The sequence below is a fragment of the Gasterosteus aculeatus genome, chromosome 1 (genome assembly GCF_964276395.1).
Source record: "Gasterosteus aculeatus chromosome 1, fGasAcu3.hap1.1, whole genome shotgun sequence".
NCBI classification, from domain to species: Eukaryota; Metazoa; Chordata; class Actinopteri; order Perciformes; family Gasterosteidae; genus Gasterosteus; species Gasterosteus aculeatus.
The window spans coordinates 16445522-16473361 of NC_135688.1; the positions used below are offsets into that span (position 1 = coordinate 16445522).

The 27840-nt window shown below is 45.0% G+C and overlaps 2 protein-coding genes across 10 annotated transcripts; both read right to left on the minus strand.

The window, feature by feature from the left end:
* Positions 1–9946: 9946 nt before the first annotated feature.
* On the minus strand, positions 9947–15094 carry LOC120822949 (uncharacterized). Of its 2 annotated transcripts, XM_040182951.2 has the most exons (10): positions 15034–15094; positions 14755–14864; positions 13813–14068; positions 13658–13728; positions 13216–13354; positions 12505–12623; positions 12230–12410; positions 11833–11916; positions 11652–11747; positions 9947–11580 (listed from the first exon to the last, which is right to left on the minus strand). In XM_040182951.2, the coding sequence occupies exons 2-10, from the start codon at positions 14814–14816 to the stop codon at positions 11221–11223; spliced, it is 1368 nt and encodes a 455-aa protein (XP_040038885.2). In that variant the 5' UTR covers positions 14817–14864; positions 15034–15094; the 3' UTR covers positions 9947–11220. The 2 variants fall into 2 exon arrangements, with proteins under 2 accessions (XP_040038885.2, XP_077962361.1); XM_078106235.1 differs by lacking the exon at positions 15034–15094 and having other exon boundaries at positions 14755–14952.
* Positions 15095–15400: 306 nt separating this feature from the next.
* prdm10 (PR domain containing 10) lies at positions 15401–27597 on the minus strand. 8 transcript variants are annotated; one of them, XM_040182932.2, is made up of 23 exons: positions 27370–27597; positions 26124–26265; positions 25195–25356; positions 24863–24922; positions 24674–24778; positions 24178–24346; positions 23585–23826; positions 23242–23442; positions 21888–21960; positions 21655–21772; positions 21436–21556; positions 21081–21350; positions 20391–20735; positions 19934–20089; positions 19664–19843; positions 19464–19574; positions 19071–19271; positions 18831–18974; positions 18435–18605; positions 18015–18152; positions 17742–17922; positions 17534–17631; positions 15401–16808 (listed from the first exon to the last, which is right to left on the minus strand). In XM_040182932.2, the coding sequence occupies exons 2-23, from the start codon at positions 26193–26195 to the stop codon at positions 16620–16622; spliced, it is 3507 nt and encodes a 1168-aa protein (XP_040038866.2). In that variant the 5' UTR covers positions 26196–26265; positions 27370–27597; the 3' UTR covers positions 15401–16619. The 8 variants fall into 8 exon arrangements, with proteins under 8 accessions (XP_040038866.2, XP_077962220.1, XP_077962323.1 ...); XM_078106094.1 differs by having other exon boundaries at positions 21081–21347; positions 27370–27596; XM_078106197.1 differs by having other exon boundaries at positions 21081–21347; positions 27357–27378.
* Positions 27598–27840: the final 243 nt, after the last annotated feature.

Sequence of the window (27840 nt, forward strand, 5' to 3'; positions counted from 1 at the left end):
GACACAACACGTCACTGCTAAGGAACCTGCCCTCTAACTGACTGCACTACAGTATCCAGCAGAAGGTTGGTGAGAGTAAACATTAACTCTGGTACACATTCTAGAATTTGATTGATTTCGTATTGAGACAACATCCGATTTGGGATTGCAAGCTTGGGAACAATCCATTAATCCAATGAAAATCCTGCAACATGAGTTGTTAGCATTCTACTGCACTGCCACAACGTCTCCCATGGACACTAAACCATGCACGTTTTGCAAAGGTAGCTCTGAGAAAGAATGCCGCTTAGATATTTTATATGTTCATGCTGTTGTTTCATTATATTTGATGATACCTCACAACTTTGAAAGTTTGTTTGCTGGCTACATTGTTTAACTTTTTTTGTGCACTGGACCAGAGCTGCAGGAACGAAAAGGCTCAGCCGTGTCAGATCAACGAAAGCGCTCTGACCCTTCATTCCTAATTCCAGCCTCTACGCTCTGGTTCCTCTGCTCAGAACAAAACATCACAAGCATCATTTATTCCAACACCCCTCTGCAATAATGGGGCAACCCAGTGCAATTTGGAATAACCATAACTGTCTTAACCACTTAATCCCTGAACCATAAACCATAAACCTTTTATGCAGAAAACAATAATTCACTTCTAGGGCAAACAAACCCAAACCGTGAGATTTTTATTTTTCTTGATGGAGAGTTAACTTGGCCAGCATCTGCACTGTTTTTCAGGTCCAAGTAATCCTGCAGTCTGTGTCCAACAGGGTGGGGGAGGAGGGCGGAGTGGCGAGCTGCTGTAAGAGATGGCCGGTTGGCAGTTGGCTTCAGGCTGGTATTCACTGCAGCTGGCCAGAGTAAACGGTGCCTGGCAGCCCATCTCCACACCCTCCCTAGACACCCCGCTTTCTCCTTGTGTCACATTTTGCTGACACTCCAAACATTAATGGAAAACATGTGCTCACATGAGGAGTCAAAGGGGAGAGAAGTGTACACAGGGCTTTATTGTTCCCACACCGAGGGATACATAATGCTCGCCGCCTTTTATTCAGACTCAAATCCAAACTGACGCGTCCATGTTCGTCTGAAGTTCCGGAGTAATTGTCACATAACTATTCCAGCTTGTTGCGTTACGTCTAAGAACACAAAAAGGCTTTGTGCGAGGGGCCACAATCGGCCCACTTCTTCAGGATATCACAGCGCTTCATGTTTGACTGCAAAATGAAAGTAGAACGTTTATAAGAAATAAGAGAGGAAATGCATTGAATATTAAATATGTCAAATGTATTCAAACTGTTTTGTTTGTACTCAAAAAGATTTGCACACCTGACGTACCACCCTGTAATGTATTTTTTTATTTTTGACCAAAAAAACATATTTGAGCAGGATATTAAAGGAGAACTTTATTCCCATGATGAAGCTCAGCCTTTCAACCTCTTCAAAGCACAACGATTTACGTTAGTGAGGATCTCTCTCTCTCTCTCTCTCTCTCTCTCTCTCTCTCTGCAGCAAAAACCATACATTCCAGAAGAAATCTCAGAATCAACAGGCATGAAATTCATTTCTCACATGGCCGCATCTGGGCCTCCTAATCATAACCTGTTCTGACAATTCAATCCAGCACTCCATCGCCTTCTCCCTCCTCCCCGACTGACTCACCCCATTTGTCTCACCAAAAACTCCCTCTCCTCCCGCCGCCTCCTTCCGCCTCTCTAATTGCATTGCTCCAGCCCCCCACCTCATTAGTCCCAACAGAAAAAAGCAATTAACAACGCCAACTGTAATTACAGTAATGGCCGTAAGGTATCTAGTGACCTTGTTCCTTGCCACGACTTCGTCTAGCAAACCTCCGTCCAGCGCACCCACCTTCGTGCCTGTGTGCTGTGGGGGAGCATGGTGTAGGGAGGCTGGAGTACCAGAGGGAGGGTCAGGGTGTCTGGACTGACTGACTAATGTCTGCTCAAAGCTGGTGGTTAGTCTGTGAGCGGCCCAATTTGCCCCCAAAGCATGATGCAGATGCTTTCAAAAGAAATTCAGGTACAATATAAGTATAAGTTAGTCAGTCAGTCAGTCAGTGATCTTCAAAGGCGCTTATTCTTCATACAGCGTCGCTGGAGTCAATCCCAGCCAACGTGGGGCGAGAGACGGGGTTCACCCTGGGTTGGTCAAGGTGCGTCCAATTTTACAAAATACAACTTTGTGCACGAAAACGATGGCAAGTAGGGTTAACCAAAATACAAGTTTCCAATCTTTAACACTTAATCTTCAAACCAAATAGACTATACTGAGTCCTCGTTGTCGCCGGCTGAATCACTGGCTCCGGGCAGTAGATCTCCACTCAGTGGGAACCTGACAGCGCAACTGTGAAACACTATGTTTACACCTCAAGCTTATTAAATGAATGGGAAAAACCACTGAAACAAGCAAAACCAGATTACTGTCGCAAATATTTGAGCTATTAAGCTCATACACTCTGCTTATATAGGCCTAGATTTGTACTGAACCGAACTTGAACCAGCAAAGTGCCGCCACTTTGTTTTGAAATGAGGCAAGCGTACTGCGCAGTCAATCTTCTAACTGAAAGAAATGCATTTAAGACGCAGTGTGATTGGTAATTTATGTTTATATTTGTACTACGACTTGCACCTCGACATGAATACATGTCGCGTGGTGCCGTGTGAGGTTGCTCCTGCAAAGTCAAAGTCATGCTGTACAAGAACGCACACTACAAAGCCTGATGAAAGGCTGCACGCGTCTGCTGGTGTGTCTGTACAGTTGGTGTTTGGTAGCGTGCGTCACTGTAGGCCAGGTTTAGGGTGCTCTGGCAGTTCTGTGCTTCAGGCCCCTGAGTCCCTGGATTAATGCCGATAGTTTAGCAATGACTCGGAGCTCTGGACCACACAAGGAGAGCGAGGGGAACGCCGGCCTGCTTTGGGCAGCAGGAGAGGGAAGCACTGGGGAGTCCGGAGGGAGCTTCTCTCACGCTTTCCTTCGTTCTCCCTCATCCTTCACCGCGTACACAAATACACTTTGTCCGTCACTCTCAATCTTTGTGCTTCATTTTTCATTCACCCTTTGAAAACCAACGAGCTGTACTCGTGCCTCTGCTCTCCTGGGGTTGAGATGAAACGCCATGCATCCCTGAATACAGCCATACCCACCCTGCTCAGCGTGTGTTAATGTGTGGCTCTGTGTAAGTGCATCTGAAGGTGTGTTTGTAGTGTTCTGTGGGAAGTTTAAAGCGCTGTTCGGGAGGCGACAAAGAGCACAACAATTCATCAAAGAACACAGACGCTGGCCTTTAATTAGCTGAACTGTCAATATGCGCCTCGCCTGATTTTGGTTCTCGTTACCGGATGGCCGGTGCTTCACAGCCGCGTTTAGTCTTGGCAAAGACCTTTCTGTACACATGGGGGAGCGTCCCAAACAAATTTATTTGCTACGTAATCAGGTCAGCCAGTGAGTCAGCCAAAGTCTCCCATTTCATCAAAAACAGAGGAGGATGCTGACGGGGAATTCTCCGCCTACGCAGCTCTGAAGCTCTAAACGAGGTGAGAGAAAAGAGAGTAAAATACAAAAGATGTCAATGACAGGAGACACAAGACTGACAGCTGTGTTTGCAGAGCGTGGTGTGGGAGGCTGGTGCCCTGCGGATTCCCTCCATCCAGAAAATGTCTCCCATGACCTGCCCTGATGATCGCTGCGACTCGATAGCGTTCATCTGGGAGCACCTTATAAATCAAGAAGAAGCTTAATATCAAATGCTTTTTACTCACTGTCTGGAATGACTTAACTCCCGGTTCAGGACGGTTGGTTTTGGGTTCCCAACAGACAGACCAAGTACAGTGTGTGTGTGTGTGTGTGTGTGTGTGTGTGTGTGTGTGTGTGTGTGTGTGTGTGTGTGTGTGTGTGTTGGCAATGCATTGAGTGTATTGATGGTGAAGGGGCAATCTGGGGTTGAGCCACAGATCCTGTTTTAAATATGAGATGAAAACAACACAGAAAACTCTCAAGGGTGTGAGTTAGTCATGTTTGAAAGTGGGGTGCATGGGGGATTCCAGTGGCATGTGTGTGTGTGTGTGTGTGTGTGTGTGTGTGTGTGTGTGTGTGTTTACCTCGACATGACCCTGTAGAGAAGGTAGAGGTGGCTTCTACTGTCTCCATGTCAAACCGTCTTTGAGCGAAACATGACCTCAAGTTCATCTTGGGATCGGTTTAATGAAATTATTTTTACCTTTAGTTTTCAGATGTAACAGAAATCTGGTCCTTTTCTATTCATGACGCACTTATCCTCAACTTTATTTTTGGGTTAAAAAGATGTGCGGACGCATGAAGCTCGGTTGTTACTAATAACATGGACCTGTTGTATCTCAGGATTCTTGCAGCAGTGAGCCAACATGCCGAACCTGAAGCAGCAGACTGGAGTTCAGCCATCATTCATGTTATTATTTACATCTGCAAAGTTTCAAAATTTCTTTCTGTGACAAAGCCGTACTGTGGTTAAATGATAGGCTTTTTTAAAATCATGGTGGAGTTTTTTTATTTTTAATAACAGATTTAATAATGAAAGTTAAATAAAGTTGCATTCCCATGTCTCATTTGGAATGCAACTATCTTTGATGTCATAAATCAGGCCTGTGCTTTGCTTTCAACTCCCTCTGATTTAGAGAAACACTAAAAAGTATTGATTTCAAGGAGAGACGCTCTATGTGCAGTGGGTCACTGGGAAAAAATGAGGGAGCCCAGCCACGCGGCATGGAGCGAGTGGACCTGCTGCTCCCTGCATACCAATTACATGCAGCAGCAAGAGAAGAGCCGAGGCCAAATCAACACATCCGGTATAAATAACACATTTCAAACAACAAGGAGAGTTTGAGGTGAAAATACAAACTGACACACTGCCTTTACACCAACTCTCCACAACACCACAAGAACATTTCACCGGAGGCGCCACAAATGCAAAGTTTTCTCCCCCACCGGGTGGTGATTTCAACCTCACAGCTGTGCAGCAACAAACACCAGCCCCAAGTTTTCTTTTGCCCACATCCTTCTTTCCTCACTCCTTCCATACGCCTCGCCCGTCATCTTTCTGGGGAACCCACGCCTCGCCCTCGTACACATCCCCGAACACACTGCACATACCCCATAGGCCGCTTCTCTCCACTGCGGCTGCCAAGAATAAGACAGGCTGATGTTGGGGCCCCACGGGGGGAGGCCCCCGCACTGGTGAAGTAGTGCTTCTTCAGCCTGAGCGCTCTGGTGAATTCATACACTTGGCTCTGTTTACTTAATATTCAGTCAGCTGTGGGGAGCGGGGTTAGCCACAGCTTATAAAACTCAGTCAGTATGACCAAGATGTAACCCCTCACTCCTCTTTCTCCAACAACCGCACAGAGAGACTCGTGCGTGCACAGATACACCCGAGAACATGCGCTCTGTAACATGCTGAAACACTTTGTCCCATAGGCTTCACCGTTAAAGAGCACAAAATATGACAAGACAATCCAAGTCCTTCCTGGTTCTGTGTATGAACACGTTGACAGGGATAAATATAGTGACTTTTCATGGTAGCGCACTTTTTAAAGTGACTTCATCGGGTGAGATCAGAGAAAATACTGAAAATGAATTAATCAAATGGAATTCACTGTAACCGGTAGAATCTTTTTAAAGCAATCACTGACAGTCTGGCTCTGACCGAGTTATAATCCCATTTAAGGATTAAATACAACAAATGTATACAACAATGACACAAAAGAATAAAGTTTGAAAACAAGCACCATACATGGCCACATTGCCGAGAAGATTTAAGCAGAGAAAAAAGTTACGGGTCGCTTTACAGCATACTGTCATTGGACAATCAGAATTTGTCCTCCTCACACATCATCAGTGAACTCAGGGATGTAATGAGCTTCACCGTTGGAACGGTTGAACAGGAACAAAGCGGAAAGCGAGGGAGCTCCAGCAAAACATCAGCTCTGTGCATGAATGTGGACGAATATGGATTCGTGTATGAGAGAGGGGGGGGTGGGGTAGGGGCTTAATAATTCTCACAGAGGCACATAGTCATTACCCTGCTGTGAGCGATCCCAGCATGCTCCATCTATGCCTCGACTGGAAGGCTCCATGGCAACCTCCGGGGTCAGAGGTCACGGAGAAAGGTTGCTTTTATCTTCTAATGAGGTCGGTACCTGGGGCTCCATGTCTCTCCGCCTCTGTCTCTCTGCATCTCCCCTGTGCAGTCTGAGGTGAAGGGTGGGGGGGGGGGGGGGGGGGGTCATGAATACTTGCCAAGTGACACCAATGCCATCCTCACTCATCCCCGCAATCGCCTCCAAGACGGCGTTGCAAGGGTGGGGGGGGTTTGGTCGTATTAGGTTCTGCCCTGTTGGGCGGATGAAAAGCGGCTCAGAAATGACTGTCCGGCAGTCTGGCTCCTCTTTGTGAATCAGGTGTTCACATGCAAATCAACAATTGCCTCACGAGCCCCGTGGATCCCTTTTACCTTCACTTTATCAGTCTGATGGATTACCTTCGCAACAACATGGTTTGTGGAGTGTTCTACGTACTCTTTGGAGTCTTAAGATTGATGTTATGCGTGTTAAACACAAATCAGTGCTGCCAAAAGAGTCTTGACAGAACAGTCAAACAAACCTGTGATTAACACTCGTCTTTTTTGAATCACTAGCTGGATTTATAGAGAGCGACACATCCTCGGAATCATGGACCGCTTAAAACAAATGTCCGTTGAAGGAGACGCGGCGCTTTCCTTCGGGCGAGCTGTTTAATGCCCATGGAAAACACACTTCCCTTGTCAATGTGATCACAATATATAACACAAGGCTCATTGGCCCATGTGCCCCTTCAATGGGGCAAACAGGCACCCTCACCAACCCCCGCCCCTCTCCCACACACCCCTTTACTCTCTCACACACGCCCCCTGTCATGTTGGCGGGACTGAGAAAGGAGTCCATTAACTCTGATTTAGTGGCAGTGTCATGCGGTCCCCTTTGTGAGGTGCTGACATTCAGTGAATAGGAATCAGAATTTGCACCCCCTCCTCCTCCATCTTTCCTTCTCTCGGCTCCACGCACAGGGCAGCCTCTGTGCTGCTGCCGTAGGACTGTGAGGGGATCAGCGTTGTACCAGAGGGGAAGGGGGGGCAGGGGGGGTGTGGGGGTGGGAGCTGCAAGATTGAGAAGGTTTTGCTGCCACATGTCTCTGAGTGGCGGACTCTTTGTGTCCGGGCCGGCCCTGTTTGTTTAGCCTTTCCTCAGAGAACTGCTTCACACATCGGTGCCTCATGCAGAGGACCAAAGGGAGCAGCTATGAGAGGTGAGGGGACAGGATGAGACTACGCAAACGACAACAACAAACAAGAAACAGCGTTTGAGAAGCTGGCACCATTTTGCCAGAAACCTTTTCTATGTCTTGCTATGAGTCAATTACTGAAAGGAGAAAATAAACCAGTATTTTCTTCCAGACTAACGTTAGAATAAGGATTAGCAGGAGGATACTTAACAAGCACCTTCTTCAGGAAACACACAGAGAAATCAAACTCCTGCTACGTTTGGTAATTCCTCATTCCAAACAGCCAACAACAATACTAGGCTGAAAGATTTATCATGTCATATTTTAAAGTTGCGGAAAGTTTTCGAAAGAGGTTTAACATGCATTTTATTCCTTCAAATGTAGCGTAACTAACTTTTATATATATTCTTCAATTACACCTTATCAATCCATGGAGAAATGGAATATGAGCACATATATCCAAAAGAAGGTACTGCTGTCTTTGCATTGAGTTTAAAAGTTGACCGTGCTAACTTTAAAGTGCCCTCACAGCTGTCATTCATTGGTATCTGTGGCTGCCGCTCGTGACCTTTGGAGAGTCCATCCATTTCGGACTAACCTCTCCCACCAGCCATGGCGAGGGGGTCACAACGGGCCCAGGTCTCAGGCATGCCGACGCAGGAGGAGCCCCGTCCCACGTGATGAATAGGAAACAACGGGGCAGGGAGGTCAGGCTGGATTATTCTACCCTGCTCTCTTGGAAAAATAAAAAAACAAAATAGGAAAATATTTACACAAACAGGAAGCGTAGAATTTGCTAATGATTGGAAACACATTGAGCTAATTTGTGTAGCTCTCTCTCACATTCACCAACACACACACACACACACACTTATAAGATTTAGTACCAAAATAGGAAACAGTTTGACAGCAAATTCTAGATAGTGGAATGTTTAAACCCAATCTCAAAGCCCATTAACGTTGTTGAGTGTGGGCTTCCCTCCAGCAATGTTAGATCAACCATAATAACATGCGAGTTTATGGACCTTTGCTCCCCAAATGTCTACCATGTTTCTAATTGCGTACATCTGTGGCTGGTGTTTTGATGTTTTGTCTCAATGTGCAGCTGTCCGTTCCCAACAGCCTGTGGTTAAGATGCCATCATCATCTGTGTCCACCTCTTGATGCCAAGTGATGCGTTTGGCTTGTGATTCACCTGAAGGTCTTTGCGTCAAGTCCCACGTTTTACTTAGTTATTGTCTATAATTCAAATAAAGGAATAGACATTCATTGGTTTTATGTAAATTAAATGACAAAACGCACATTCAGGATGCAAAACCCCCCAGAGTTGTTTATGTTTGACACAAGCTATTTCATCATTAAAATAAATGTGAATCCTAAATCTGGTGGACTTTAACCGAACCACCACAACCGTTTGGAAAATATGTTGTGTCTATATTTAGCATTACGTACCTCTTACGTCGCAGGCCTCCAAAACATAAATGTTCACATTAACAAAATGTTAAAGAACTTGATCATAAACACCTGTTCTCCTTTTGTTTATTGTGGCCGTGTTAAACTAATACAAATAGAGTGGATAGATTTATTTTTAACTATTTATGTTGCTATTTTGACATTTCCATGATTTTCGCTTGGCTGTCTTACCTCTATTAGTTATATGACGTATTAAATAGGGAATATCGTTATCGCGTCCCTAAGAATCATGAACACACAGTTTTGTTTTGACGGGACCAATGTCATATTTCAACCTGGGAAATGTCTATTAAGCTAAGAGGTTAACGTGGTCCCCACCATCCACACACACTCACAAATAAAAACACACAAATACACGCACACATACTCTTTATCATTCTTCATAGTTAACGTCTGCTTAAATTGTTTTTGCCTTTATCGGTGGCTCTGTGTCGGTTTCCTCTGCTGCACTTATTTGTCCACGTAGCAACGTTTGATTAAAATGTTGCACATTTACATTGTGGATTATTTAACTATGCGTTCCTTGAGTTGGTTTATATTGGGTAGCAGGCGTCCACACTACTGTCTTGTGTCTTGCTGTGCCATCAGAGGAGGGATCAGCGCAAATGTGTGCTGTGTGTTCCCCAGTGAAACTCGATCCTGAGTAATTGTCAGGATAAGGCGAGGGATTGACCTCTGCCATGAACCATATTTTCTGAAACAACACACACTTGAGCTAGCTTTGAAATATTCTCTCCTTCAGGACTCGAGTGGCCCACGAGGAAGCTAGTCATAAACTTTTTTTAGTGTAACTAAACAAAGCCTGTCGTAATTTCATTAGCCTACTCTTACATTCATGGCGCGCATGTAGGTGGTGGGTGCCCTGCTCTTCCAGACGGTGTCTCTCTGCTGGTCCTTGAATCACATGCTAGAAACGTGAAGCGCGAGTTTATCTGGGCAGGACCGGGATGTTCCCCACAAGATTGTAAAGTAGGAGTTCCTATTTTTCCCATTTAATAAAAGCAATCCTGAATCCTTCTAATGATGCATTGAAGGCCGCAGTAAATCAATTCACAAAGCTCTGCTATTGAACCTCGATGCCAATGTGGTCATTGTTATTCCAAGCGAGCCTCCGAGACTGTTACATTGTGTATTTGTGACTGATTTGTTGGAAATGTCACATAGCCATGTGTCATGTGGTAAAAAAAGAATATATTTTTATTAAAAGCTCTTGTCAATAATTTCACATTACCGAAAAACACACGTCTTTCCTCCCAAAGTCCCGCTCCGTCCAAATGTGGTGCGTTTGCATCTTCAGTATTGTGACACCTCGGATCCTGCAGCATTCAGCTTGCATTCCTTGCATCCCAGATTCCCCGTCTGCCCCACCTCTTAAGATCCCTGCCCCAGTATGAAGGAATCAGACAGATGCAGGATCTGGCAGATGGCGGGTGAGTTCATGGTCAAATGACATCCACGTCACGCATACAGTACGGACTCCCTACCACTAGCACATAAAGGCAGCAATGAATGGATTGATTCTCATCAGAAATCCGGTTTTCTCCGGCAATAATAGTGAAGATCTGGTGGAGAAAATTGTGTCGACTTCTATCAGTGTCGGAGCTGCAGGGTAATTGGACTTGGATCAAAGACATTCATGTCTTTCAAAGCGGTCTGAAGGGCTGCTCAGTTTTTAGTAATAACAGAAGCGCTTCCAGCGTTGACCTTCTACCTTCCTCTTGCCCCCTCTGCCCTACAATGGCCGCGCTTTGAAAAGCTCTAGTTGCATGGCTTCTTGAGGTAGAACCAACAATTGGAGTGAAATTATACAGTCTGGGATTTCTTAGCGTCAATCCAATTCCGCCTGCACAGAAGGACATGCTTATTAAAAATATTCATAAATCTAACTTTCACCTGGTTAAAAAAAGGGAGATCCAATGTTAAATTACTCCATTCTTGTACAAATAGGACAGATAGTGTAATTGAATAGTATGTTGATCATGTTGTGGCTGGATTTTATGGGGAACACTTTCATGGGCTGTATGTTCGAGAAGCCGGTCCAACAATTTCTTCAAATGAGTTGATTGTAAGAAAAGTGCCGGTTAATGGTTCTCCATTGTAGACAGAGATTTTAAATTACCGTACGCTATATGAATGGTTTGAGATCATGACAAACTATGTTGGAATACGTGATCTGATAGAAAAGCTTTTGTGTTTCATTACTGGTGGAAGTTTGCCCCCTTGTGTTTGAAATATTCAGTATCTAAAAAAGCTTTTAATGTTTCATCGGATGTCCTCCTACTACTGTCTTTGAAATGGTAAATGTAAGCAAAACATTGAATGAAATGAATGAAAATAGAAGGAATAAAATCATCAGATGATCCATGTTTGAAAATATTCTCCACTGTTAATTTAAACCTTTCTATCTAATTTTCTGATGCATGTTCCAAGTATAATCCAAGAAACTCACTTCCTCATCCCAGATTTACGCAGGCGTTGGATAGTGGAGCTGAACTGCAGAGCCGATCTCTCACGCAGTGAGAGAGGGCTGTCCCTGTCTCTGTCTGTGTCTGTGTCTATTTCCATTGAGGAGACCGATGTGGATGCAGAGGTCGGGTTACTGTCCCTCTCGTCCGTGGTTCCTCCATTCTGGAGATGCAGGGAAGTCTGTGGAGAAACCGATCGTGATCGGGCCCCGTTGGCATGATCGACCTGCCCCGTCCCCGTGTGTCCTTCCCGATTCCTGATTCCAAGTCCCTCCAAGTGCGCCTGAAACGTAGTGGTCTGTTGTTCCAGGTTGATGAAACTCTCCTGCAGCTGGTCAAACTGCAGAGAGAGAAGGGTTGTTACTCGTGGCAGTTATCTAAACCTATGAACAATGTCTGAGTCAGCTTTACCTGCTCCATGTTGGCCTGAAGCAACAGCTCTGGCCACACTGACTCACTGCCGCCGCTCCCACTGTTGCTTAGTTTTGCGTTACGCCATGTTAACTCCTGTGGGACGGGGCAGAGTGGATTTGTGAGGGAAGACAGCAGAACACTGCACAAGTAGCCTTTTCTTGCATGAGGGGAACTTTACCTGCAGTAATTGTGTGCTTTCCTCCTGGAGAGCCTGGCAGGACTGGAGTCTGTTCCTGTAGCGCCCCAAGACGGTAAACAGAGTCTTTGCCAAAGACGTAGGAAATTACAAACAACGCACAAGGGCAAGCGCAAGAAAAATGTCAGGCTCAGTTTCAAAAAAAAAAAATGAAAACGAAGACAACTCGAACCGCCTGTACTTTTATTCATTTTTCAATTTTTCTGCGTAGGATAATGTGCCATATAAAAAAGACGTTCCTGGCCTTAAATGTATTTCAATGTAAATGAAAATTGAATTGCCCAAAATGTATTTTTGACAGGGGTATCTCCCCAAACAAATGGAATACACTTGAATACCAGCAGCACAAAACTGCAGACAGACCTTCACCACTGCTTACCTCTGCGTGCGTCCCGGCAGAGGCCAGGTCTCCGCGGCCTCCGCCCCCCTCTTTGGTGAGCGTAACCCCGGTGTGGAGCTCCTCCAATTGAGCCCAGAGGCCTTGTAGGCCCTCAAGCATGTCCTTCACCCTGGCTTCAAAATCCTCCTGCACCTGGACGAGTCTGCACAATGACCTCGACCTGTTGGAAGGGAAAGCAATGTGTGATGTGTTAATCCAACTGAACACATTTCCCATGACAGCAGATGGCGTGTAGACTGGAGGTTGAGCCTTACCTCTGCTGCAGGTATGTGTGGATGACCTTCACTTTGTCGATCAGTGTACAGTCTCGGCCAGGACGCTCCAGCGTCGCATCCCAACCAATATCCGCCTTTTCGAGTGTGTGACACACTGACTACAGTGATAAACAGAGGATTGAGAGGGCCGGGTTTAGGTTTTTTCTCAAAAAAGCGCGTGGAGACGATTAAAAAGAAGAAGAAGAAAAAAATAAACAACATATTTGAAATGTCACTAGTGTTTTTTTTGAGATTGTGATGTTCATGGCACAAAGGCTGCGGCTCATGCAGCACCTTTGTGAGCATTAAAATCACCAAATAGGTTTGGTGGTAAAGAAATTCTACCTCAAAAAATGTTTACCTGTAGCTTAAATGAGAGAATAAGACCAACAAGCTAACAGACTCCCTGACACTGTGATCATAGAGCCACATTCATGGGCAGTGCCAAAACACAAACAGCAGCTACACACAAAGAGACTAGTAATTCAAATGTCTCTCCTCTGCCAATCTGGTTGATGTGCAGAAGAGAGCAGCAGTGTGTACTGCCTTGGGCTACAATATCAGTGAATGCCTGAGTGTGAGGTCTGATATCACCAACAAAGACTTCACACTGTCATGCAAAGAGCGAGAGAAAACACAGGAGATGACAGGTATGGCTGGAGGCTGCTGTGTGTGTGTTAGAGACAGAAAGGTGTTTTTTTTTTCACTTACCTCCAGCCTGGAGAGGAGAGCCTTTATGTGGGGCATACTGGGATCTGAAAGGGGCTCCTGGAGCACACAGAGCAGCAGACTGTCAGCCAGGGCGAGAGCTGGAGGAACATGGTGGTCCCGGCTCCCCAGCTGGGACGTCCTGGAGGGATAATGTTTATAGGTAGGTCAACAAAGGGATGTGATCCTCACTCACAACTTCGGATGGACTCGTATTTTTTTAAATTACAGCATTTGATAGCAGATATTGTAGTGTTTATTTTGGGTGGATTAAATTCGGATGTTATTCCCAAAATATGGATAAACCAGATTTTAAAGCTGTGAGTCGGCAAGGAGATGCCTGATGATGACTGTGTTCTTGGACAATATTTGGCCGATATGTTGTGAAGAAATCACCCAAACAAATGTAATATAATAGAGGAATGGCTGTGAAACGAAGTCTCACCATAAATAGTGGTTATTCCTGTTTTCAGTAACAACCTCCTGCTGCATCCTGACTGGACGCTCTCCCTGGAACTGAAGCAAACTCTCATAATAAAACACACGTAGAAATCCGACAACAGCGCCGCGTCCCGATTCAGTTCATGCCGCTGCTCTCACCCCGCCGCGTCGTGGCCGCAGGCAGCACTTCAGGGCATGGACACAACCTCCAAGAGCCATCCACAGCAAACACACGGCCAGGAGCCTCCAGCACACGTCCACCGGCAACAGAGAGGCGCTCGGCGTCCCCTCCACCCGGCAGATGGACCACACCACACCTACGGGAGCAAAGCTGTACCAGCCGGGTCTCAGTGTCCTCAAAGTCTGTAACCAAGACGTCTGCTGAGGCTGGTGAGTCAATGGGGTTTGGTTTGAACTGCAGGAGCCACAGAGAGAACCGTTAAAAAGCCACACAAAGAGTGAGAACTGCTTTATCGCAAATGAAAGAGAACACTATTCGTTGTTAAATTGACAGGAAAAGGGGATAACCTGTCTTGCAAATATAAATTCAAGAGAAACATTTTGGTAAAATCAACAAAGCCTTAGGTTCATTTCACTTTAACATCGATATTGGATCTTTTTTATGGGATATGGTCCCTGGAAATGTCTAATGCCTAATTTAAACCAAAGTTAGATTAAACATTGTGTTGAGTTTTGGAAGAAATATTTAACTACAGCAACAAGTGACTTCATTTGAAAGAAGTTTTTTCCTATGCTTCTCTTTTCATACTCTTTGGTCAATCTCGGGATCCAGGATGGAATTTAAAATAATGTTTTGAACGTTACTCTGCCACGCAACATGCGTCCATGATGATGGACCAGCCTTTGTGTCCTGTAGCGGAGGTTTCTTCCTAAACTAGCAACGTGCTGTGATGAATGACAGTTCGGTTGCAGGTATATGTGAACACAGAAGTGTACCAAGTTGACAGATCTCGCGAAATAGCATAAAAAACAACAGCTTTTAACTTAAATAAGCATTTTTCCCTAAGGGCACCGGGTAGGCTTGTTCCTGTCAATCAAAAGCCGATGAAGGTAAGTTAAACGACACATGGATCCACCTACTTCTGCCGGCTTTGCCTCCTCTCAGCCGGCTCTCCCCCGCCGTCCTCTTTTACCTCCTCCATCCATTTACAGCCGTGCTCTCAGCCCGGTCTCCCTCTTTGTCCTGTAGCCTTTGAGGGGGACAAACGGTCAATCAAGGCACAGGAGCAGCACGGAGACATACAATGAATTGGTTTAACACCGCACAACTGCTTGGAATGTGATTAGTCCAACTTGTTAAACTGGTTCTACAGGAAGTCCCGTTTCATCGAGGTGGTGTTTGTTTTTTCCCTTTCCTACCTTGCATTCACAAAGGGAATGTGTGAAACTCGCTGATTGAGTGGAGGACAAGCCCTGCTCCGCCAGCTACACCTGGAATCACAGAGTTATTATTAGTTCACGACATGTGAACAGCTTGTCGGATTTGAATAGCAGTAAAATCTCCACCAGTGAGAGATTAACAAATAAACAAGAGATTTTTAACACTCACACAGAGATTAGGTTGACACTTGTCTCTCGTGTTTTAAAATAGTGTAAAATCGGCTCGTTTTAGTGGTGATACTGACATCTAGCTGTGAGATGTTATCCACGGCTCAAGACCCCAATCCACCTGAGAAGGACGTGCTCCCCGAGTATGACACCTTTTGTAATGAATTGAACCAAAAAGTGCACAGATATAAAATAATTTAATTTCTCAACACATAGACAAAAGGACAACGTCGCTGCTGTACATGTTTAAAATATTCCTGCAATATTTTACAAGTCTATAGACTAATATAAATATGGCCACATTAAAAGCATTTTACAATAACCTAAATTGTGTTTAGGTATTAACCGGTATATTCTTCAAGGGTAACCTAAAAGTACTTAATGAACATCAAGAGTACCACAAGTAATGTAATATGAGTTGCAGCAGTAGATGCCTTGTTGATGAACACATAAACAAGGCATCTTGCTTTCACAAGGTTTGAGCTATTCCTTCTGTGGAACTTTCTCCTTTCACTCTTCATCAGGATGGAAATATGACTCTGCTGTTCTTTAAACGCCAACCCCAAATGAAATACATGTCAATTATTTGTATTTAATAAACATATCATTACATGGAATAACACTGTGTGCCGACCTCTAATATGTTTTTTAACACTCTGATTACAAAGAAATACAAAATAGGACAATCCACTACGTGAATAATAAAATGTCTGAAACCATTCCAAAAGGAACTTAATGGACACAAATATCATTAGAGATCAGCAACATGATGGTAACATACAACAAACAAACACACAGTGTTGGGCACAAACACAATGGTTTGAAAGGCCAACCGGAGAAGGGTTTTTTTATACAGTATTTTTTCTACTTTTGCTCTGTATTTTTTTTCCAGGATTTACTTACAAATTCTATACTTTAGAAATTGATGGAGCTTTACAAAAGATGTAAAATGGGCTTGAGTGTGTGTGAGGACTGAGAAACAAAACATTTCCACCACTTCAGTAGCTCACACAGTAGGACTAAGATATTTTCTTTTATAGATGTGTACAGGACCTGTATTTAACATATATAAGATTGAATCTGCTGACAACAAGAACATATTCTAAGAAAATATTTTCCAAATCTGTATCGTTAAAGCAAGTGCAGTTCGGTCATTGTTTACATATTCTGTTAAAATGCAAACTTTCTCTCGCTCTCCCCTCACAAAGTTCTGGCAGCTTGCAACTTCACAGCTCATACACCCTCGAACAGACACATACAACTGTGCTGCCCTTCAAGTCATCCCCTTTTTAGTGCTGTATGTATCCATGTGCAACTGCGTTTGTTCCTTAACGAGCATACAAGCTTCTGAGGTATACGTGCGGATCAGTGGTTTGCAGAGTTCATCGCCGTACAGTTCAGGGTTTAGTGATGTGAACTTCACTGGTGCCGCTACCATTGGTGGTTGTGGTGATGATGTACTGGGTGGTGGCTTGCTGATTGGCCGGTTGCTGCTCCAGATGCTCGGCGTGGCTCTGCGTTGTGTTCTGAGGAACCGCCTGCTTAGTCTCCAGCTCATTCTGGCCCTCAGAGATGACGTAGTGTGTCTGCAGGACAGGGATGCGCATGTCTTAAGTTCCATAGTGATGGGTTCAGTTAGTGCCAGAAGCCACAAAGTTTATTAGAATTAGAATTTTAGGCCCATTTTTTATTTTTTATTGCTAAAACGGAACAGATCTGGCCTGCATACACGTGTCTAAAAGATGTACATACGTGTAGCTCATGTTGGCCAAATCTATGGATTTTTCTGACATTTTATATCACCTTAATGATATATATATATATATACACACACACACGTTTTTTAAATACACTATTACTTCCTGTTTTCTATTAAAGTCCCTGAGAACAATAATAAATACCAGGCTGACTTCTGTCAGTGCAATATAATAAATTATACATTTTTATATTATATCAGAAAAAGAAAAAAAAACAATTAATGATTCATGCGTTAGAAAAGCTTTCGCTTCGGAAAAAGTATTTCTTCACAGGTGAAATGCATTTGTGGTAAAGTGACTAATGTGTTTTAAATCTGCTCCATGTACGACTCACCTTTAGGATCTTTTTTTAAATATATACTACATTTACATGCAGGACATATTTTGAAATTTTGAAAAAAAAAAAAACTTAAATAGAGCTTTCATCTGTAAAAGAGACCTATACCGTAGCTATAAAACATGGGTGAGAAAGATTATACGGCTCTCCTGTGACTTCCTAAACTACAGCCAAAGGTCGTAGTGGCTTTAAGCGAACAGGTACAGACTGAACTCACCGTTTTCACCTGGTTGCTGTTGACTCCGGATACAGGAGCGGTGGCCTCAGCTATCACGTATTGCGTGTGTGGTAGAGCCATCATCTGGATCTCAGATGCTGCCACAGTAAAGAATTGACATATTACCTGGAGAAGCAAATCGTACAGTACCGAGGCATTCAAAGACATCGGGACTGGCTGGGCAATATGGGAGCAAGCGGTAACTCACAGTAGCCTCGGTAGTTCCAGTTCCCAGGTATGTAAGCATGCTGCACAGCGCCCTGCTGCTGCTGCTGCGTGCTGGTGGTCTGCAGGGTGTGGCTCTGAGCTAAGGTCACAGGGGTCAGCTGGGTGGGACTCAGCTCCTGACTGGGCTGCTGGGAGGTGGGGCTTAGAGGCTGACCGCTGACCTAAAAGAAAGTGATGGAATGTTGTGTTTTCCAGCTTAACATAATGGGACCAACAAGATGTGTTGTTATCAGTCTGAGGGTTTAGGGTTTACCTGGCTGGCACCTTGTCCAGGGCCTGAAGCCTCGTTGACCTGGATGTGTTGTACCTGGATCGAGTGTTGGCTGTAGCCGTGAGGGTCGTGCAGTTGGCTCACATCTACTGCCGAGTGCTGGGAATGTGGTGGGGAAGCCTGTGAAATACAGAATAAAATACAATACAATCACTTCCACCCGGCACAGAACAAGCAACTTCAATTCTTTCAACCGCACGTTACATTTTCAAAATACAGTAGGAAATAAAAAGGGAATTTCATTTCTTTTAAAACCTACTTGACAAAACATTAAAGAGATTGTGGACAAACGCTCATCACAAATACCCAGAGTACAAGGTAGCACAGTCAAATTAGCGGTCAATCAGCGGCACATTAAAACTGCTAAAAAAAAAAAAAACTCGATCAGGTTGCAGATCTTACCGGAGCCACCTGCACCACCTGCAACTGAATGTGCTGCGGCTGGGAGAGGCCGCCTCCTGCCTGAGACACGGGGATGTACTGGATCCTCTGGTAGTCTCCCTGTGCTGTGCGGTAGTCTGTTGTCAGTGTTTGAGAGAGCTCCGTCATGGCCTGGGTCAGCAAATCTGTTGTCTGTGGAGAGAAATAATCATAAATTATAATATCAGATCCTTATGAATTGATGCCCTTTATTGTCTTCTTTCTTCATTGATTCTGTCGCCGAGTCCAGTTTTATACATCATACATCATTTACACATTGAATACCATCACCAATTTTTGTATATTTACGCAGCACATCACAGATTTTCATCAATCTACTGAGCATTGCTGCCCAGCCTGTATGTTTGTTACTCTTACCACTACAGCCTCCGCTGTGGTCCCGTCCGCACTGATGACGGCAGGAGCACTGCTGATGACGGCCGCGGTCAGAGGAGTCTGAATGTTGCTGACGAGTTGTGCAAACTCTGGATGCTTCTTCCTGATGTGCTGAACCATCTTAGTCTGGAGATACAAGCACAGAGCGTTATCAGATTGGATCAGGATTGTGAATGAGCTCATGTTTGTGGAACTGCTTCTTTGACAAAGCTCCATGCCGACCTTGCTGCTGTACTGTTTGGCACAGTGCGGGCAGCAGACCGGTGCAGTGGCGATGGTGCCGGTCAGCTGTGTGTGAGTGCTCAGCATGGGGTCCGGTTCACCAGGAGCAGCCGGACGCAGCTTCCGGATGCTGGGCGGCAGCTCTGCCCCGGGGTGGTTCTTCAGTATGTGTGCCTTCCTCTTACTGGCACTCTTATACACCTGCACGCAGAGATCCACCAGATTGATTTATTGACATACAGAAAGGTCACATTCAGAGTTTGAGGTGAAGCGGAAGTTTGCACTTCTGGTTTTAGGCATGCAACTTAATTAATAAATCCATTTTTTTAAAACAGCAATGACAGATCTTTTCAAAAAAATGATAATACACATAACCGAGGGGTGGAAACGAACCTTGTCACAATACTGACAGAAGTAGTCCCTGTTGGGCTTGATGATCGGCAGCGTGAGCTCTGGCACGTCATCAATACGCATCTCCGGGTGACGCTTGGATAAATGATTGACCTGTGATAAGAAAAATAAAGCAAAGTGTACTGGAATATCCCCAACCTCCCTGTCAACAAACAAAATGCTTTCTGTGACTCGTTGCTCACCAGCATTCCTCTGCGTCTGAATCCCATCATGCACACTCTGCATTTGAACATAAAGCTCTCGAAGTCCGTGGTTGGCACCTTCAGCTTGAGGGTTTTGGAGCGGTGGATTCGGTCTGCCTTCTTGGCCTCTCTGTCGGGATTGTGCATGCGCTGCATGTGCTCCCGCAGCTTATCTTTCCTCTTAATGCCACAGGAAAAGAACTTTGTGAGAACTGACATATCTGTTTAATACTTACTGTTATCTTTCAATGCGCCATCTATCCATATTACCTTGAATTGTTTGCCACATGTTGAGCACAGAAAGTCCTTGCGGTCGGAGTGGCGTAACATGTGCAAGCGCAGCTTGTCCGGCCGGCAGAAGGCCTTTTCACAGTCTGGACACTGGAAAATCTTCTCTGAATGGAAGCAGCGGATATGCTTCTTCACCTACGGAAGAGAACATTTCACAGTCCAAAATCTGAGTAAATAACTGAACTGAATTTTCTTTTGCTTAAAATTATAGCCAGCTATGTTGAAGAAAACTTGACTAGCAAATTGAGACCGTAAACTGTTTACAGGGCTTAATGTTCAATGTTTACTAATAAATCAAGTGAGAAGTACATTTTGACTATTTTTCACCCCCTGCTGCATATTGAACGCTACGAAGGCACCTTCACATTGACCTTCTCAGACCCTTTCAGACTACAGCCTGGTTCTAATGGGCCAACTGCACGTTTTACTCACTGACCTGGATGAAGTCAGTAAATGTCTTCTTGCAGGAAGGACAGGTGAAGCAGCCGTTCACAGCATGCATCCCTACGTGGTCCTTGAGCAGCTCCAGTCTTTCAAAGGTTTCCGGGCACAAGAGACAAGAGTAGGACCGGTTTTCCGTGTGCACCAGCAGATGGTCCTCCAGGGCCGAGTCACTCATGAAGGTCTTGCTGCAGATGTGGCAGGAAAAGGCGTAGGCGTCCCGGCCGTGGACCCGCAAGTGCTGGTCCAGCTTTTCTTTGTCCCGGAAGGCCTTTCCGCAGTGGGTGCATTTAAAAGGACGAAAACTTTTCCTTATGAAAAGGTGCTGCAGTGCTGCATTCTGAAGAGGACAAAAGAGGAAGGGGAAATAATAGCAGGAAACCCCAACAGTGTTCACTGACATGGATCCGCCCTGACATTGGATGAGGCTGATGGATGCGAGTGTGCAGATCCAGAAATGTCCCCCGAATACGAACACCACGGACAAGGACAAAAAAATTATCTTTGAAGCAAATGTTTTTTTTGTCTGCCCTCCTCCTGGTCCTACCTACCTGCACATCCATCTTTGAGGCAAGCGCGCATTAAGGGAGAGAGACACACTTTTTGTAAAGCAAAAATGGCCACTACAACACCATGTAAACTGGTCTTAAGCGCTGTTGGAGATGGCTGAACACGGCGGTCTTACCCGTATCCTCTTGGCACGGCGCATTTCCTGAGACGTGAGGTGGCCTTCTGATTGGCTGCTCTGCGCTGGGTCCTCCTTCAGTGGAACAGGGGCGTCCGTGTCAGAGGGCGGGGTGACGGACTCTGAAACCGGCTCCCCTGCAGGAGGGATAAGTTGTCCCTCTGACTCGGTCCCGGTCGCGTCCTCAGACTCCATCTCCACCACCGTCATCCCATTCTCAGCTGCCTCCTCGCGCTCCTCTAGAGGCTTCTCTGTCAATTCCAGCTCCTGCTTGAAAAGTTAAATACATAACAATTTATTTGCCCATATCAATTCATCAAGGAAGCAACAAAGCCCAGATTGATGCAGCTCTTACTGTTGTCTTTTCCCCAGCGGCGTCGACTGGGAGATCCAAACGTATAAATTTAGGTGGGCGTCCCGGTCTTCTTCCGGTCCCAAATCTCTTCCGGCCTCTTCCTCGACCCCGGCCTTTGGATCTGAGGGGGAAACAAACAACGAATCGGTTCATTTTGGGCTCTGATGTGAAATAAACAGGAGCGGAAAATGTAAAATGAGATGAAGAAAAAAGTTTTGCCTGGTAACGGAGTTTAACTTGTCATCATGCATGTTGAGATGTTGCTGCAGTTGTTCGGAGCTCACAAAGCGGCGGTTACACTCGTAACAAGGCCAGTTCTTCTCTTGCTCCCGGAGCACTGAAGGAACAAGAGAAAGTGAGGACCACAAACAGAATACCTTCACATTCCTAATCTGCGTGATGAATAAATAAGAAAAGTGCAACACAAAAAAATAGATTCATCAGCAACTCACCTTTTCTCTCCTCTTCTGTAACATTGTAGATCTTCTGGTTGACAAACTCTGCATATGAGGCTGCATACCACACCTTAAGAGGTAAAGATCGTTGAGAAAACACAAATAACTGCAGACTATAATATACTGTATTTACTGGTGATGAGCGTTGCTTTCATTTCATTAACTATGACATCATTCTCATTTATGTGTGCTTCATAAACACACACACACACACACACACACACACACACATTACATTGTTGGTGTGGAAGTTCTATAGTTTAAGAGAGGAAGACATGAAGCTCACAACAAAGGTGTCGCCGAGCAACTTTAGAAACAAGGTTTTTAATAAGGGCCTTCGACTTGACCTAGTTTTAGAGAAAATGTATTGCCTATTAAAAATGCTTTTATGGAGGAAAGATTTTATCGTGACAGACACACTAGATTTAAAACTGGCACATTTATTTGTTTGTCTAATAACACAATAAGAAGATGGTTGTTTATGGCGTGAATGATTCCGTAAATGCCATCTGTGTTTCTTTACACCCAGGCCAAATGAGCAAGCGGTATAAACAGCACGACACACAAACTGCACTACAGGACTACACGGTATACCGGCAGAAGATTTCCGTACGGTATGAATTTCTCATGCACCGCTCATACCGGCGATATGCCATAACGACTGACGTTGCTCTTCGGCAGGCGGCAGAATAGATCGAGGATCGCCGCTACTTGTCTCACGTGTGTTGAGATTGAGTCATGGTTCTAACAGCAATGAAAACCCCACAACAAACACTTTGGCGAGCGGCTGTTCAAGCCACAACGAGCTAACACGCTAACTCACCGGTGTTACGTCCCTACTGGTTTTTGAACCTACTGGTTTGCCTACGCGAGCGTGTTTGTGTTCCCCCTACAGCAGCCAAGGTTGTCTGCCTCGGTCACCTGATTCGTCACACATTCGCAAACATATTGCTGAAAATGTTCAAAATGCATCACATATCCATGGCAGCGATTACGGGTGTATAAATGAGCACTACGTCACTGAATGCATCACGTATGAAGAGATACATTGAAGAAAATAGATTTATTAAAAGATGGCCATGACCTGGATTCGAACCCTGTCGAGCAAAATAACAATGCGTTCTAAGACGGCTGCTCTGCATATTCTGTTCGGACAGTGACGTGCATCAGAGCCACTCAAAGACATTAATTTGAGAAAATATATATAATGAAAGCTCCCCACAAACTGGATTCGAACCCTGTCGAGCAAAACAACAAAACGTTTCTAGTCGACTGCGATAAGCCGTCGGCGACTTGAGGTTCAATGGTACTTTCGATTTTTCTCCATTTCTCATTAAATTGTACAACTGACCTTGAGCTCTTGTTTGGGTTGGATATTCTTGATGGATGTGTAAAAGATCTCCGAGCCGTACTGGTAGGCAACCAGATTCTGCTCCAGATGGTTCTGAGCAGGCCTCACAAACATCATCCAGTTACAACTCTCTTCATCGGAAAGATCCAACCACATGTCCTCAGACTTCTCTCCGTCTTTCTCAGCATCCAGCATGCGCAGCTAAGACAACGGGCAATAACAAGGAATAGAGATCAGACAGGGACCGGCAACCCGAGACCTTCAATCCCGCAGTACAATCTACATAATTAAGGAAAGCTTAAAAGTAATCAACCAGAGATCGGTCATGCAGGGCGCGGTTTACTTTTAGATGGATGTAGTGGTCCTGCAGTTCGCTCTGACAGACCAGGTGTCCCTCCACCGGACCGAACTGCGTGCGCTTGGGGATGCGTCTCTTGGAGAACACTCCGCCCAGGAAGCGATCGATGTAGAGGACCAGAGGCAGGCTGGCTCGGGCCTTGGACATCACGGGCCGGTTGGGGATGGGGTGCAGAGGGCCGTGCTTCAGGCACACCGAGGGGTTGGCACAATTACACTCGTCACACCCTGAGAAGCCACAAAATGTTAAATTCCATCAATCAATACGAGACAATTCCCACAAAAGAGATATAGATACTGAATAATAAACAATATTATTTTTTTAATCTACTCCCATGATATTGTTAATCAAGAAAAAATAATTGAAGTGCAGATCCAGAGTTCTAGTGGGGGTTTTTCGCAAGTTTTAAGAGTTCTGTATTTAGACTTTGTTATGCTACGTGGTTTATGGAAGTCAGCGAGCAGAGTGTATTAAATAAACCATTCTTGTCCTAAAGTCCAGGCACAGAGAAAAACTTGACATCCTCCGCTCTGTCCGCTCTACAACACGGGGGAGTCCTGACGGAGGACTTCACTCACAGAGACTGTGGGGGTTGAATGATTGAGGCAGACGAGGCTCCCAGTCATCCATATCAGAATCTTCCTCCTCGTCAGAGTCGTCTGTGGAGTCTGTGGCCCCGAGGGGACTGATGGGGGGGTCCGCGATGTCACCCATGGAGGGGAGCGAATTGGACGCAGAAAGCTGCTCCTGTGTGTGTATTGGATCATTTTATAGTTTGAATACTGCTCTGATTATCTTTATCTGAGAAACGCTGAACTGTTCTCATCTATATGCTTCTCCACGTGCAACAATGACATCAAAATGTGGAAAGGGACTATTTTTACACCACCAAAGTATACTCAATTATAATATTGTGTGTATGCTAAAACAAACTTTGTGGTTGTACAGTCAAAAGAAATCCATCAACCATTTCTGAGGGACTCGCAGTGACGTCAATCAAAACGTTGACCTGTGATACTTATGAACTCATATTTGTCCTTCATGTCGCTTGATGTTGTCGCACAATGTCCTCACCTGGGAGACCGCCTCCAGAATAGCTTGGGGAGCCTCTGCAACATTGCTCAGAACATGCAGATTGGCAGCATTCATGTTCTGTCCGCTGGGCAACAAAACAGTGACCTGCGAATGAGAGGACATTGCTCCAAAGGTTGAAGACGACTAGGTGGCACACAGCCAGTGCACGACAGTACCTGGTAAACTTACCTGTTGAGTCGTGCCATCCTGCTGAATGTAAGCCACCTGTGGCTGGTCAGCAAATACAGTCTGAAAGGGAAGTCGTATACTTAGCTGTGGGATAATATCGCAGGGCCAAGTGCATGCTATAAATTGTATCAACTTGGCCCATTTGGAAATAAAGGAAAGTCTCAAGAGTTGATGCTTTTATTTTTAGTAAAACATTCCAACACCCTTTCCCATAAAAAAAGGCAGGGTCAACACAACACTATGTGCCATGGCATCCTTAAAACCCACCAACCCATCAATTGCTTAAAATACCAGTTGACAGCATGCCCTTGAAAAAAAACATCTGTTCTTACCTGAGTGCCATCTGCAGGGTGGATGTAAACCAGCGTGTGCTCCGCAGACTCTACAGAGGTGTAGGAGTTCCCGTCTGCTGTATAAACCACCTGCTGCTGTCCCCGGTCTGCCTGATCTCCACTGTACACAATCTGGGCCACTGTGCCGCCTTCAAAATGCACCTGCGAAACATGTGCAGGAGACACAAGGGCCCCATTAATCCACCATTAACGTGGTATATGTTTTTGTTTTTTTTAAACGGCGGCACGACTGTGTGCTTAGCGGATGGGCACGCGCCTGACTACTGACTGTATATTGCATGAATAAAATAGACTAGATCGGCTACAAAAGCTTCACGCACTGCTTTGATTATTTGCCGTTTCACGCTCGGAACGTTCAATGTCGGTACTGTAAAACTTTCAGTTTCAATCACTGAATGAAGCCTGACGTATTTGGGACAAGAATCACGACATTAAATTGCTTGCACAAAACTCTTGATCAGCACTCTGCATTTGTTTATTGTGGTCGTTCATTTAAACCGCTTTGCGCAGAGAGCGCGTCGGTGAGAGAAAGAGAGAGAGAGAGTGTGTGTGCGGGCGAGCAAGAGTTGCGGTTGTGGCTGTTAGTTCATTTATTTACTTTTGTGCAGGTAATATGTTGTTAAATAGGTTTAAACTTATAAATTACCTATACAAGTAGTTATGTCTCATTGTATTAATTTGTCCTGTTATTGACGTGCCTAATGCGCAACCGAATATATTCGAATATCTGTCTTTTATTAAAGCGAATATTCAAACGAGAAATTTTGACAGCCCTACTGCAGAAACCATGCGCAGTGTGCACAAGGGTGCACCCAGGCGAAGTGTATTCAACTGATAATTCAAGTGTGCTGTATTCTTTTCTACTGCAACGGACTGGTGGGTCATTGCTCTTCAGGGACAGTTCAGACCTGTGTGCTGTTGCCTGAATCATTGTCAGTAGTCTGACTCCACACGGCCGAGGGTTCCTGTTTGGTCTCCATGGCAGCACGTTGTCAGGCCTGTAGCCAACAACGTCACCTCTCACGTCACTCTTGAGGCGGGCAGGGACGCCTGTAATGCACACAAACTAGGTGACTGGGGATGATGGGAGTAATAATACGAATAAAAAAATGTTGTGATAAATGGTAAGAACAGGTAATTCAAAGTCAAATATGGATGGCTTGATTTCAATGTGCATGTGTGACTCTGAGGCGTTGGATTATATCGAGCATCGTCGCACAACAATATGGGGTTTCAAACAGTGCAATGCAAAGGAGTTACAGGCTCATCGAATTGTTTATGTGCACAGAGAAGCGGTTTGTCTGCAACGGAGAGGCTCTAAGGAAGCTTCTCTCCTGGCAAAGGGACACCGAATTCAACCGCACGTGCGAGCTGCAACGCACATTTTCCACGTTTTCCACACGCGGCGATGACAGCACGTTCACGCCAAAAAAAAGTAAAGCAGCGTGACAGTTCTGTTAGTTCTGAGCGGTCACACGGGATTCTCCGCGGGGGTACGAGGCAAAACAAGGTTACCGTTAGCCAGGCCGGGAAACAGTCGCTAAAGACACGCGAATATCGGCACAAAAGCACCCGGGAGATCTCACGGTTGTGAAAACTCATTCAGAAATCGTGTTGGTTTAATCGATAAAAAAATGCAATCCCCCCTATTTTAACCCCGCAGGTTGTCGGTCCCAACTGGACCATACCACACAAACCTGCGCTTTGGAAACCCGGGCATTTACCGCAGCGCAATTTAAGCATTACGGCCGTATAATCCCGGCGCAAGGCCGACTTCCGAGCTACACATAACCGTACAGACCCCGCGACGTGGGCTGCATTCTGCAATGTTTCACACGGTTGTATTTAATGCGGCAAAAGACCGAATGATTTGAGTACACCCACCCGTCCCCCATTCCTAGTTGAGCCCAGCCCTTCAAGACTACCATGAACAAGGAAGAACGGGCTCCATTTTGGGTGGGACTAACAACAACGGCGGCATCCGAAGAGAGCCACAAAAAAACAGAACATCTCTACCGGTTCAAATTCGCTAAAAAGTCCTGATCATTCAATTTATATGAACAGACAGACGAAAGAGTAGTCGATCTATATCAGTAGTGTTGAAGCCAATCCCTATTGTCTTAGATTTGTGGAAAGCGTACCAGTTGTTCTTACCTCAGAATGGTAGCTGCAGAGGCGGCTGCATTGCATATATTAACATAATCTGCCTAGCAACACGCAGTGGCGCGGCTTGTGATTGGTGGCGCTTTACTCAGGGACTGAAACAATACGTGATGTTTTAAAAGGTTACTATCCAAAAGCAGTACATATTGCTCTCGGAATTTAATTATATAGTCAGGTTGTTGACAATGTTATCGCCAATATGTTGATTAATCGTTCTCATGGCTTAATATTTCAGCCAATCATAAAAATGAAACCCCTCAGTCGTCCAATTAAATTAAATCTGCAGCGGTGCAGGGATGACGTATTTTTAAGGCCAACCAATGAAAACTATGAATATATTTTTGGGGTCAGCCCCGGAAACTAGCAATGTGTTCTTTCGCTCGAGTCGACATATTTTTTATTTTACGTTAGATTGTTGCGTAAGATACATGATGCGGTGAATACAACTCAACTTTAATCTAT

Bases quoted from the DNA above. Each gene is read 5' to 3' on its own strand.
- LOC120822949 (XM_040182951.2), bottom strand. From the start codon at position 14,816: ATGGAGGAGGTAAAAGAGGACGGCGGGGGAGAGCCGGCTGAGAGGAGG. The intron at 14,069-14,754 runs GTAGGTGGATCC...TGGCTCCTGCAG, and splicing joins AGGAGGCAAAGCCGGCAGAA to TTCAAACCAAACCCCATTGA. The intron at 13,355-13,657 runs GTGAGACTTCGT...TTATCCCTCCAG, and splicing joins AGGAATAACCACTATTTATG to GACGTCCCAGCTGGGGAGCC.
- prdm10 (XM_040182932.2), bottom strand. From the start codon at position 26,195: ATGGAGACCAAACAGGAACCCTCGGCCGTGTGGAGTCAGACTACTGAC. The intron at 24,347-24,673 runs GTGAGGACATTG...ATACACACACAG, and splicing joins TTCTGGAGGCGGTCTCCCAG to GAGCAGCTTTCTGCGTCCAA. The intron at 16,809-17,533 runs GTGAGTTCAGTC...CCTGTCCTGCAG, and splicing joins ACAGCAACCAGGTGAAAACG to ACACACTACGTCATCTCTGA.